The sequence below is a fragment of the Pyxicephalus adspersus genome, chromosome 10, assembly GCF_032062135.1.
Source record: "Pyxicephalus adspersus chromosome 10, UCB_Pads_2.0, whole genome shotgun sequence".
Taxonomy (NCBI): domain Eukaryota; kingdom Metazoa; phylum Chordata; class Amphibia; order Anura; family Pyxicephalidae; genus Pyxicephalus; species Pyxicephalus adspersus.
Window position 1 is genome coordinate 5,139,212 of NC_092867.1, and position 13,957 is coordinate 5,153,168.

Sequence of the window (13,957 nt, forward strand, 5' to 3'; positions counted from 1 at the left end):
CCCTGCAGCATGTTCCCAGCCTCAGACAGTCCCCTGCAGCATGTCTCCAGACTCCTACAGTTCCCTGCAGCATGTCCCAAGCCTCAGACAGTCCCCTGCAGCATGTTCCCAGCCTCAGACAGTCCCCTGCAGCATGTCCCCAGACTCCTACAGTTCCCTGCAGCATGTCCCCAGACTCCTACAGTCCCCTGCAGCATGTCCCCAGCCTCAGACAGTCCCCTGCAGCATGTCTCCAGACTCCTACAGTCCCCTGCAGCATGTCCCCAGCCTCAGACAGTCCCCTGCAGCATGTCGCCAGCCTCAGACAGTCCTCCGCAGCATGTCCCTAAACTCGTACAATCCCCTGCAGCATGTTCCCCGATCTCTAGAAGTTCCCTTCACAATGTAGCCAAACTACAACAATCTCAAGCAGCATGTCCCCACAGCCTCTGCCAGTCCCCTGCTGCGTGTCCCTAATCTCTGAAAGTCCCCTGCAGCACATCCCCAGTCTATGACAGTCTCCTGCTGCATGTCCCCTATCTCTAGAAGTCCCTTTTGGCACGTTCCCTGGCTCCAGCAATCCCCAGCAGCACGTACACAGTCTCTAACAGTCCACTGTAGGCCGCAGGGTCCAAATATGCCTGTAGCATGTTGACTATGAACTGTACTATGCATTTGGTGATGTTCATGGCTAAATTCGCATCTCCTTCTCTCAGGCGACCACTCCTAATCTAGATGCTTTTTTTTTCAGTTAGGACCCAGAGTACAATGACGGGGTTAACACTCAAGATGCAGAATTATTGGCAATCTCAGCATTATGAAAAACGACCTCCGTCAGGTAATTGGGATTATTATCCCTTTCATAATGCACATTGTCCAGATTCAGCACCACAGCACCATTTGATAACTTGCTGGGGCTTTTAAAAAGAAGAATTGCTGTGTGGATACATAATTATTAATGATTCAGCTCATCTGGACCACTTTGTGAAAAAGTCGGATTTTCTGCGAGTCGCAGCTCGATTCTGATGCTGATGGCAGCAGTAACTGTCCACCTCTAATTACCCAGCTGGATGGGGTAATAGAGGGACCGGCGCCCGCCGTGTTTTTCCACTTCAACTCACTTTCTACTCCTCGACATGCCGGCGGATTAACAAGGGAAGGTAGAGGCCAAAACTCCCGACCCCCGCCGCGCCTGGCTGCTAATTACTGAACTTTCTCCAGGCTCGCAGGACGGCTTGAAGCTGACGCTGGACCAGCAATTCTTCCGCCTGTCTAAGCGCAGACAGGGCATCCTGCAGAGCCGGAGGAAGCCGAAGGACAAGGACGTTCTTCCTTTAGTGTCTGGAGTAAATCTGCAACTATCAAAGATAAAACCAAAACCTTTCCATGGCACAGTGGTGCACTGGCTAAAAATAAAAACATATCCATCATGGTCATGGATCAGCAATGGTAGGCATATACATTGGTGACCAAATTGTGCAATTTTAGGTTCCTATATTTTTATGCAGTACTCCCTTTCTTTGGGTAGATCTGAGGGGGCTCGTCTCTACACATTTTACCCATGAAATGCTTTCCATGACTCATGATAGATGACAATTTCTGGGTTTGTACACATGAGCAGATCCAATGCCAATTTTGTTCTCAATATTCTGCTTCTCTAATCATGTGGTCGGTGATGGGGTGCAACATAGAATGATAGAATGGGATCAGATTTCCTCAATGATTTTTACAAATGTCCTTTGTAATTTTCAATAGATATTTACCACTACGTCAGATCTGTATGATTGAAAACCCAAAAAAGGGTCGCTTACCATCAGACGGCTGATGGATTCAGTTCTGATTGTTTAATTTGATCAGAAATCAGATCGGAAGTGAGAATCAGTCTGTGTGTACTAGACCTTACAGAACATATCTGGTAGATGTGCCCAAGCCATAGCTCCTAATTGACCCTCTTACAAAAACAATTGTTCCTCTGTTCTCTCCATTTCTTCTTTATGTGTTCCTCTCTCAGATAAAGGACACAGATTTGTACTATTATAGCATATTATGCAATATTTTAGACATTTATTTTTCTTTTCAAATGCCTATGTGAAATCTGCTTGACAAAAAAATAAATAATAACAAGGTTTTGTTTTCTTTAAGTGATCAAATGACTTTCATGGTGTTGATAAACACATAGGACTTGATTTAATAAAGCTCTCCAAGGCTGATAGGATACACTTTCATCAGTGAAGCTGGGAAATCCAACAAACCTGGAATGGATTTTCTCAGAGTCATTTGCTGTTTTTTAGCAATTTGGAACCAGATGCATTTTAGGTTTGCTGGACCACCTATCTTCAATGATGAAAGTATATCCTCTCCAGCCTTGGAGAGCTTTAATAAATCAGCGCCATAAGATAGGGTTGGTGCAGGTACCCAGGTTTGGCTTAAAGTCAGAGTTGGCATTAGGTTAAACAGAACAGCCAGCACTTGGGGTTGGCATAACGGTTTCCCTGTTTCTTGTATCCAATATCACTGCTAACAAGGAACTTTTTACACCAGAACAGGTCCAGAATATTAGAACAAAACCTTTTCTTAAATTGGACCTATCATTTTTAACATTATACATGAGGGAGGCTAATCCTTTTATGTAATAAAAAAAAATATTCTTTTATTTTAAATATATGTTTTTTGGGAATGACCCCTCCACTTTTTTGTTTTTTCTGCGACAGTAAAGACTGAATGGGAATCTCACAGCCTCCTGGAATATAAACCCAGGGTTCTCCCCAGGCCCTTTTAGCTGGGTGCACCACCTGGCACTTTTCAGCACCCACCCGGCTGTTTTTGGGTGGTTACTGAAGAGTTTGGTCACAATACAGGGGCTGCCACCCAACCACAATTTCTTCCCACCCAGCTTAAAAAAATGTCTGAGTTGAGCACTGCAAACCTCATGTAGCCAGGAGGCTTCAGGCTGCTCCTTTCGTGCACTTTCGAAGTTTTTCCGAAATGTAAAATGCGCGCACGATCATTGAGATTGGCCGAAGGCAACATCACTTGCAGAATGGGGCTCTTCAAAGGTAAAGGTAAGTGACACTTTAATTTGCTCTTCCCTACCGACACCAATGCAATGAACCAAAATGACAGAATGAAATATCCCTATTTTTACAAACATTTTAGGAAAGTGACAAATTTGAACTTTGCTCCTAAGCTTTCTGAGATAGGAAAAAGAAGACCTGTTGGTGCAGAATATTTAGGTAAAGTGCACATTACTGCCAAACCCCAAATAGAAGGGACTTCCAAAATAAACCTTTAAAAATTCATCAACAAAACCCACTTATCACTTCTAACTTTCCATCAACATTAAAACAAAAAATTCCTATATTCTACAATAAGGATCAGGAGTTATGTCACATGACACAAACATTTCGTCCAACCAGAGAAGACGTCTGATAATTTACAACCAATCACAACAAATTTACGCAAAGCATTCACCTCCGGTCATGCCATTTTCATGCCATTGATATTTCTTTTGTAAAGAGTTTTGCCTCATGTATATCTAGACACCACTTGTCCGAACCTTAACATCAGATTGTAAGCTCAGTTCCTATAGAAAAGGATCCGGCCAATATGGAAGCAGCCACTTATAAAGAAGCACTCTGTGACTGGTATACCTGTCCTAGGGAGAAGCAACAGAAATGCAAGATTGTATCTGTCGCTCTTGTTGTGGTTGCAGAATGTCACTGGAATGTCAGCTCCTCGGACTGTCACAAGAGATACATCTCACAACAGCAAGCCGTGCCACAATATGATAACCGAGCCTGGCTGATCTGCGACGTTCAGTATGGACGCTGCCCACTAGCAGATGGCCACGCTGAGCTCTCATATGGTCTGCCAAACCTTCCAGAAAATTCTGCATAGAACGGCTGCAATGGTTCCATCGCTGTGACAGAGATAACTGACCCACTAAATGCCATGCACAAAGAACCGCTTCAAACATAGAGACAACAACCAGATACATTGTATTCACCTGGAACAAAACTGCAACTGTAAATTAAATGAAGAAGATACCACTAATATAATTTATTTTTTTGTGTTCTCTGTACAACACTGTGGTTTATGTCAGAGCTATATCAATGAATAATAACATAGTTTGACTGTGGGGGGACATTAGAGTGTCAGCTCCTCTGTACAGAGACTGATGGGACTGGCTCAGTGTTCTGTGTACAGCACTGCAGTATATGTCAGAGCTATATAAATGTATATTAATAGTGTGTGACTGTGGGGGGGACATTAGAGTGTCAGCTCCTCTGTACAGAGACTGATGGGACTGGCTCAGTGTTCTGGACTGACTCAATGATCCCTGTACAGCACTGTGGTATACGTCAGAGCTATTTAAATGTATAATAATTATAATACTAATAATAGGAACATGTTGGCTGTTTGTTGTTTCTTACAATAGAACAGCCAAGTTCTCCACTCTCTGGAGCAATAAATGAGGACAGGTGTCTCTGTTATTCAGGCGACCCACACCGGGGATCAGTATCTGGCTCATATTTTGGAACAAATCGGCACCCGGGAATTTTTGGCGGAGTGACTGGAATTTGGCAATGACCTCATTGGTTATTGTATGACAGACCTGTGCGGGCATGTCGATGGCTGGGCACAAAGGTCACCTGTTGCTGGAAACGTTTAGTAAAATCATCCAGATAGGATTTATAAATGGATAACAGAGGCAGTGAGGCAGAAAAAAAAACTTTTCATGGCCTGATATTTGTAATTATTGAAGGTTTGTACACATTCCTGCAGCAAGCTTTGGCTACATTGTACACAACATTTATGGGTGGAACAGAACGAAAACAGCAAATTGTCCAAACAGAACCATTCACGATCCGGCTCAGCCTAGAATCACAACAATTGCTTTACAAAACTGCATCAAATACCAAATAATTGTAACTTGTTTTCCTGAACCTTATTGTTTATTCTTGGTCATTTGTTTGTTTTTCTTTAAAACTCTAATAAAAATAATTGAAACACAATTAACAGATTACATTCCTCTAATCTACCCAGCTCCATTACGGTTGTGCACCCTGAGGAGCTGGGAGATAACGTGTGTTGGATATAAATTATTGATAGGTAATCCTGTGCAGTTATATCGTATAGGGATAAATGAAGAATGGGAATTAGCACTCACTGCTGGATGTAGTGATCTCTTTAGGTCCAGGAGCCATGGGTTGTGCAGCGCAGCTCTGACACAGGCAGTCTCTCCCATTGAATGTGACGCGATCTCCGGGCGGAAATGGACGTCTGTAAGAAATAAAGAGAATTGATTATCTCTGTGATACAAAATGAAGGAGAAAGACGATAATTTCCACCTAACCCATAACTATCTATAGGGGAACATAGCAATATACCCATCTATCTGTTATCTCTGTATCTCTCCTTCTTTTTATCCATTTGATTAGATTTGTAATTACTGGTTGTTTCCCATGAACATTTTGTCTGTTTTGAGTCCCCGTCATGTATTGTTTTTGGTGCGGTTAGTGATGCTGTCTGCTTGTTTCTGTTTGTGGTGAATGTCATTATCAATGGGCGGTAGAACAACTCCGGATTTTATCCCAAAGAGGGAGGTGGCGTTAGGTGTAGTGCAGTTTGCTGCATCTTTAGTGCAGATTTTAGCAAAGTGCACCCAGACCCCCTGACTGTTCCTGATTGTGAGCGGCTGCCCACAGCCAAATCCCTCTGTCCCTTGTTAGTCCTCAAATATTTGGTCCTTTGGCACAGACTTCCTTTTTCAGCCATCAAGTTATTTAATATTATTATTTTGGGTTATTATGTGTAGCTTTAGCCAATTATTTTTTGCACATTTATTCTTTATGCTCCACATAATGGGGCGTGGCTGAAAGCGTGTCCTTTACCTACGCATTTTGCACTAAAGGTGTCCTTTTTACTATCTGAGAATGTTGGGAGGTAACATTGGTATCAAAATGTCCTATGATCTGTTGTAGGGAATGCCTGGGCATTTATGTACATCAGGTGACTTCCTATGCCAGGGCACTTTTATTCTGTATCCTTATAGCAGTATATCAGGTGACTTTCGGTGCCTAGGCACTCCTGTTCTGTATTCCCCATAGCAGTATATCAGGTGACTTCCAGTGCCTAGGCGCTCCTTATCTGTACACTCAAAGCTCTATATCAGGTGACTTCCTGTGCCAAGGCGCTCCTGTTCTGTATCCTCATAGCTGTATATCTGATCACTTTCTGTGCCTAGGCACTCCGGTTCTCTATCCTCATAGCTGTATATCACATGACTTCCTATCCTTCACCCCCAAAGCTGTATATCTGTAGTGAGGCTCTGCTTTCTCTGTTGGTGTCCCCAGAATTGGAGTGAGATTTGGTGGTGTCAGCACTGTCCTTCTCTCTGTTCTCCTTGCTGGAGGGGAAGCTGTAGCTGAGGGCCTGCAGTGTAAGAATCTCCCTGCTTCTGCTTCATCCATTCTGTAATCTGTAGTCATCAAGAGGGCAACTCTAATATGAGGAAGCAAACCCTCTACCAAGAGGGCCACCTGCACCCACAGACACACTACAGACAAGATATTGTAAGTTTGCTGTGAGGCAATCAATGATTTTCCAGCTCCACTTTCATGAAGACAACCATTGTGATTTGCTCTGGTTGGCCCCATGTTTTAGGTTGTCCCATATTTCAGTGGATAAAACTTACTTGCAGACTGTGCAGGCGAAGCAGCTGGGGTGATAAGTCTTTCCTAATGCGGTCACCACCTCCCCCTCCACGAACTCCCCGCAGCCGCTGCACCGCGTCCCGTACATGCGCTGGTAATCCAATGTACAGAGGTATTCCCCGTTCTTGATGAAGAAGCCTCCCTGAGCCAGGTCGCAGCCACAAACTGCAAGACAAAAAAAAACAGTTTCAATGTATTCAAAATGTTATACCCTAGACTTTGTGATGCAAAAAATCTTAAAAGGTAAAACCAGTGCAGTATGGAGAATTTTCTATGGTTTTGTCTGGAAGTGTTGGAGCCTCAGCATGGTATTTATTTTATCTGTGTCCCCATTGGCCTGATTTCTCCTCACTTCCTGTCCTACAAACATTTGACAAACTTGCTAGCTAAGGCAGAACATATTATGAGGGGTTCCCATCATCCCTAGGAGGAACACAATCATACAAAAGGAAAGTTCTAGTGACTCCAATCTGCAGAATATTTTCCCGTTGGTTGGCACCGGAGGGTTAATACCTGGGAGCAGAGTTTTATGAAACTTTATTGAATATCAGCCAGGAGGCGCTGCCAGGGAGACGTCAGGTAGCAGCTGTACCAGTGCCAGATGGCATTATGTATTGTTTGCCCAAGTGACCTGGCACCTTCAGCACAACATACTGAATCAATGCAGCTTTTTGTGAGTCTAATGAGACGTCACACCAAACCAGCACCATATGTTACCTGATGTACTGCAAGCGTGTTATCAAACACAAATGCCTACACATGCCGACAACTGTGGGGGCGACATGGCACCGAATGAGGGTTCCCTGTGATGGTATCCATCAAGAGCTTCATAATGCACTAAGCATGGCATATTCAATACAAACCAACACTTCAGGGATTCCAGAACATTGGCACACAGAAATTTGGAGGTCCAGGAACAATGGCACACAGACATTTGGGGGTCCTGAAACAATGGAGGGGGGTCCAGGAACAATGGCACACAGACATTTGGGGGGGTCCTAAAACAATGGGGGGTCCAGGAAAAATGGCATACAGACACTTGGGGGTCCTGAAATAATGGGGGGTCCGGGAATAATGGCACACAGACATTTGGGGGTCCTGAAACAATGGAGGGGGGTCCAGGAACACTGACACTTGGGTGGTCTGGGAATAATGGCACATGGAGACTTGGGGGGTCCTGAAAATTGGGGGGTCCGGGAATGATGGCACATTGAAACAATGAGGGGTTCCAGGAACAACAACATACAGACACTTGGGGGGTCCACGAACAATGGCACACAGACACTTTGGGGGGTTCTTGAACAATGACACACTTGGGGGGTGGTCTATTAACAATGTCATACCAAAATGGGGTGGGTTCCAGGAACAGTGGCACACTGACACTTTCCAAGGGGGGGAACAATGGCACACCAACCTTGGGGGTTCTGCAAAATGTCATAACCGTTGGGGGGTTCCAAAACAACGGAACACTGGGGGGCACACTCCCCCTGTTAGTAGTACAGCAGCCATTATGACTGGTTAGGTCATTTTCCGTTCATAGGGAAAGGTGCACAATGGGGACAAAGGCATTGTGCTGCTTACTACCATTCCATCTGTCAGTCTTCCAGATTTGTTTAATTTAGGAATTAAAAGTTAATCTTCTGTTCTTTAAATATCAAAGCAGAGTGCAGCATGTGGCATTGAGCATGGTGCTGAGCTTGTCCCACATTACAAAGCACAGGCTCCAGGGATGACAATGATAATACTCTGTTAAACTAATTCATGAAGTGAGTTCTAAAAAGGATTCTGTTCCTAGAAATATTAATGGTGTTGTAAATCTATATAAACACAGAGAGACATTTTTGCTTAAATTCTATTCTAAAGTATTAGTAAACTTTGTAGATGGCAGTGACATTTTTGCCATAATGTGCAAGAATGCACAGCCCACCTACCTCCAACTGTGCTGGCCTCCAGCGATGGTGGGTAAGTGATCCAATCATCGCTTTGTCACCCACTACTGCCATATTTGTGCTGCTTCTTCCATAGTCCCAGTGATCTTCCTAGACCAATGTGGGATGATATACACTGTCCATATACCTGCACCAAGATCTATAAAGCATGTTCCATGCATTGTACACAGAAGATAAAAAATCACCAGGAGCCAGGAAACAAAAATTGACGAAAAGGCATGTCTCTACATCTGCCACAAAAATCCCACTGAACCCCCTGGTGGCTTTTTTTGGGGTACTTTCAGATCTGATTTAAAGTCATCCCTACAGAACACTGAAGGCTCAATGTACAACTCTTTAAAGCATGGAGAGGGATTTTTTTAAGTCATGTGACTGTAACTTTAAAATCCCATTGGCCATGGACAGTCATTTTTTTGAAAAAAGAGATTCTTTCCCAGTAAATGCAGCGGCATTATTATTAATATTATTATTATTACTATTATTATTATTATTAATAAACAGTATTTATATAGCGCCAACATATTACACAGCGCTGTACAATAAATAGGGATAGGAAATGGCAGACAGATACTGACAATGACACAGGAGGAGCAGAGAATCCTGCCCAGAAGAGCTTACAATCAATATGGTGAATTTCCACCATGTACACCTCCTGTTATCTATAAGGGGGGGACATTCCTGTCCCCTTATAATCTTACCTCGAATTGGCATCACCCTCCGTCTACTGGAAAATCACACACTACGCACAATCCAATCTCCCCCGTGTCAGCCTCTCCCCACCCCTCCCAGGGTGGATTTTATTCTCTACCACAAGCTGCTCCGCACAAAGTTCTGCACTTCATTAAAGGAAAGTAAATAAAAACAGGAGACTTGGCCGGCGGCCACTGGCGGAGTAAAAACGTAATTAGCTTCAATTAAAACACAAAGGCCTCTGTCGTCTGGGCTAGCTCATAGCAGAGCAGCGGGTTCTGCGCAGCAGGGGTCCCCCTTACATTCACACACTCATTTCCAATATATAAAGATGGGTGAAAAGTTGTAACCTCTGTCTGGGAAAGTGTTCCCCCTAGATTGTAAGCTCTTCAGGACAGGGTCCTCTCCTCCTCCTCCTGTGTCACTGTCTTTCTGTCATTTGCAACCCATATTTATTGTACGGCGCTGTGTAATATGTTGGCGTTATATAATCACTGTTTAATATTAATAATAATAATACACCAAGATGGGTGAAATGTTGTAAGAACATCAACATATCATCAACATATCAATGAACCTTTCTCTAAAGGGTCTGTCTATAAAGCAGTGAATATGACATTCACTGGAGGATTCCCTGATAAACAGTCTTCCAGACCCATGTGTTTCAATAACAGTAATTGATTCTCCACCAGGGAATGTATCAGTGTATGTCAGTTTCACTGTTTTATAAACAGACCCCTAGTTTTTGGCTGCTGTTTCACATTTTTGTAGATGTTCTTCAGTCTCAGAAGTAAGTCAATGCATTCTTCTGGAATATTTTGAGTTGCTTTTGAGTGCATTTATTTAAAAGGTTGCACTGAGCTGCATTTGACTGGCTCTACATTTCTTTAGATGCAGCTGGTCCTATTGAGATTATTTTTACACAGTATTTATATAGCGCCAACATATTACACAGTGCTGTACAAAGTCCATAGTCATGTCACTAACTGTCCCTCAATGGAGCTCACAATCACCATAGTCATATGTCATTACAGTCTAAGGTCAGTTTTCGGGGCAAGCCAATTAACCTAATTGCATGTTTTCGGAAAGTGTGAAGACACCCACACAAACACAGGAGGAACCTGCAAACTCCATGCAGATAGTGTCCTGGCTGAAATTTGAAGCTGAGACCCAGCGCTGCAAAGGCCGGAGTGCTACCACTGAGCCACCGTGTTGTCCATGAGAGATCTATTTGTTCTGCATACAAATGGGTTCAAAAACAAAACACATCACCCATCAACACAGCACAACAGGAGGAAGCATAAAGCACCAAATATGTAACAAATGAGTGCAAGGTGCATGGAAATAAATGGAGATATAACAATTTCATTATGGATTCCCCCTAGCACTGCTCAATGCCAAGTCACAGCTGGCACCATCGACCACCATTAGTCTGCCATCTTCCTCAATTATTTCTGTGTATGTTGATTTCTGATTTTTAGATAGCACAGCCCATGTGTAAAATCATATATCCTGCCCCTCACCCGTCAGCACATGACTGCCTTAGGCTTCTGCCCAGTCTGCCACCATAAACAAACAAATCGTTTACCGAGCACTTCAAACAGCGCCAGTCGTTGGAATGATTTCATTTAAAGCACAGAATGAAAAGCTGAAAGCCAGTGACAATGCAACCCTACCCGTCACACAAGATTTCTATGACCCTTTTACAAAAGACAGGGAAGTGCATCGCAATCAATAACCGCACAATTAATCTTGCACAATGGCGCATTCAGACAAGCTCGCAGTAAAAGCACGAGCGACAGGGATGGTAATGTAACCCTTAAGCTTAAGTCCGTTTTCTGGGCTGAGGAGCCGGGAAACATCACCAATACCCCCCTCCTGGGTCACTGACCTGCCTTTATATCCTGTAGTACATGATAATTATAAAGGGTTACTCTACCCAGAAATTATATTGTGTTTGGCCTGTTAGGCACCCTGATCGCCGTAGGCACCATGCCCTGTGTGCCGATTACTGAGGGTCTGGGTAGCACTGATGGTGCAGTGCTGCCTTTTATAATACTCAGAGATTTGGAACGGTGTCAAAGCAATTCTCTAAGAGCAGCTAAAACTCTGACATGTCTCGTAATCTCTGCAATTAGAAGTCTCAGATTATTCCCGCATGGCACTGGCAGCCATGCAAAATTCTTGATTAATTCTTCATTCTTTGCAGCCTGGAAGAGTTTGGAACACAAGCTGGCAAGATTGAGGAAGACTTCGATCCCCAGTGCACCACCAAGAAATTTTCTTGTTCTTAAGATGCCCAGGTTGGGCAGAATGACAGGTTCTCTTTACTGATTGCCGCCTCTCACCATATCTGCTTCTGCACTGCTGGAGATTGCAACTGGCAATTCACACAAGGCTGGACCCCAGCCAGAGATCACAGCCTGGTACTTAATCATTACAAAAGCCTGCTTAAGAATACGCCCCAAGCTGCTGATTGGACAGTGAATGAGCAATGCAATTAGCACCAGTGCCTAAAGTGGACCTGTCACCAGAAGGACGACACTAACTTTCCTCAACCATCATCCAGGGTCACCATCTACTTTCTGGAATTAGATGCTGACTTAGTCAGGATATGTAAATCCCTGTGTCTGCAGTATTTGCTCACAAATATCTGACACAGATCTCTGGAAACAAAGTTACAATCTGATCATTGGTGGAGAAGAGACTGAAGAAATGCTTCATCTTGCCTGCAGCAGACTGATGTAATTATTTCGCCAAGTGGAGATCAAGGATGACTTTTAAGTAATAAAAAGTGCAGCTTTCCCAAACAATTACCGTATTTTTCAGGCCATAAGACGCACTTTTTTTCCGCCAGAAGTGGGGGAAAAAAGTCCCTGGGTCTTATGGTCCAAATATAGCCTACACATATGCTGTTAAAAAAAAAGTTTCTTACTTGCCCGGCTCTGTGTGGTCTCTCTGTGCTTGCTGCAGCCACTGTCCATTCCTCCATGCCCAGAGTGTCTGCCCCGCTCTGTGATTCATCAGCCTCTATGCCTCCATGCCCCCGCTGCAGCCATGCCTCCATGTCAGCCCAGGTGCGGCGTACGGTAACTGCTCCACTGCGGTGAGCATACCGTAATCTGTAACCCTCACTCCTTGCCGGCTGCAGACTTGGTGCCCGTAAGAATTCGACGGCCACTCCCCCAATCATTCCTCCGTGCCCGGTTAAACTCCGCCCTCCGTTGGATGCCGTGCTTGATTACTGGGGGTTCTCATAAAACGAGCAGAACCTTTACCGTAAATCTTCAACTTTATTCTATTTTATTACTGAAGTCTCTCATTATTGTGTTTTACAGTAATTTTGTCTTTTGCTGACTTTATTTGTTAATAATGGTTCTAAATGCTGCTGTTTACTTTACAGGGTTTATTACATGTGTTTATGACTGTGATGTTGGTTTTTAATGCACACAAAATATTTTAGGACACTATTTGTTTCAGAATCTTTTTTTTCTTCATTTCCCTTCTCTAAAAACTGGTGCGTCTTATGGTCCGGTGCGTCTTATGGTCCGAAAAATACAGTATACTCTTATATTATGGACATTATCTAAATGATGTATATTAATGTATATTGTCAGATGTCAGGATTTTTTTCACAGGCAAGCTGCAAAGTTAAAGAGAGGTCCACTTTATTGACAATAAGAATAAAGAATAAATATCAGAATCTCCTGACATTGATCATGCAAGGAAATTGAAAGATTTTTTTTTTATCTGTATTTTATTTATTATAGTTAATAAACAGGATTTAGATAGCGCCACATATTACGCAGCGCTGTACATTAAATAGGGGTTACAAATGGCAGACAGATACGGACAGTGACACAGGAGGAGGAGAGAACCCAGAAGAGCTTACAATCTAGGAAATTGAATGACTGTAATTGATTGACTGATAGGGAATAAGAATAATACATGATATAAATGAAGAATAATCGATAAAATGATACAATGTATACAGCAGTCTGCGTGTCTCCCGGCTCTTCCTGATATTGGGGACACACAGCACGGAGGTTATCTGCCACCGGGAATGTTCTCATCAGGGAGCCCCAAGGAAAAAAAACTCTTTAATTGTACAAAATAAAATCTAGCAAGCCCTGAGATCTCGTCCTGATCAGCCTCTGGCCAATATAGACTTCAATTACTTTCCGGGCTTCAGAAAGGGGAATGGACGCCACGGGCATAGCTAGATGGAGAGAGGCGAAGCTCCACTATCAGCCAATCCCTGAGGGTTTTGTAGGAAAAGCAAAGGTGTAATGAAAACAGGAGAGTCAGCAAAACTCAAAGTTTTAAAGAAATTAAATGGCAAAATATTACAGACAATCAGAGGACAATAAACTCCATGTTTACAGATACAGACACACATACAGACAGTGACACAGGAGGAGGAGAGGACCCGTCCCAAAGAGCTTACAATCTAGGAGGTGAGGGAAGTATCACACAATAGGAGAGGGATATAGAATGGTGGGAAGTAGTGAAGGTTTTTAGAGACGTGTAGGTGAGGTTGAAGGGTTGGGTTTTGAGGGGTCTTTTAAATGAGCAGAAAGTAGGAGCGAGCCGAAAAGGAGGAGAAAGACCATTCCAGAGAGT

General features: G+C 43.4%; 1 protein-coding gene across 23 annotated transcripts in view; it reads right to left on the bottom strand.

Moving 5' to 3' along the window:
• Nucleotides 1-13,957, bottom strand: part of ABLIM1 (actin binding LIM protein 1) — a 150,075-nt gene that overhangs the window by 70,792 nt on the left and 65,326 nt on the right. For 22 of the 23 annotated variants that reach the window (XM_072424570.1, XM_072424567.1, XM_072424566.1 and 19 more), the window contains 2 exons: nucleotides 6,677-6,860; nucleotides 5,150-5,262 (listed from right to left, as the gene is read on the bottom strand). In XM_072424570.1, the coding sequence (XP_072280671.1) occupies nucleotides 5,150-5,262; nucleotides 6,677-6,783 (220 nt within the window). In that variant the 5' untranslated portion in view covers nucleotides 6,784-6,860. Of the gene's footprint in view, nucleotides 1-5,149; nucleotides 5,263-6,676; nucleotides 6,861-12,269; nucleotides 12,438-13,957 lie in introns of those variants that run through there. The other variant, XM_072424562.1, reaches the window with a different exon arrangement.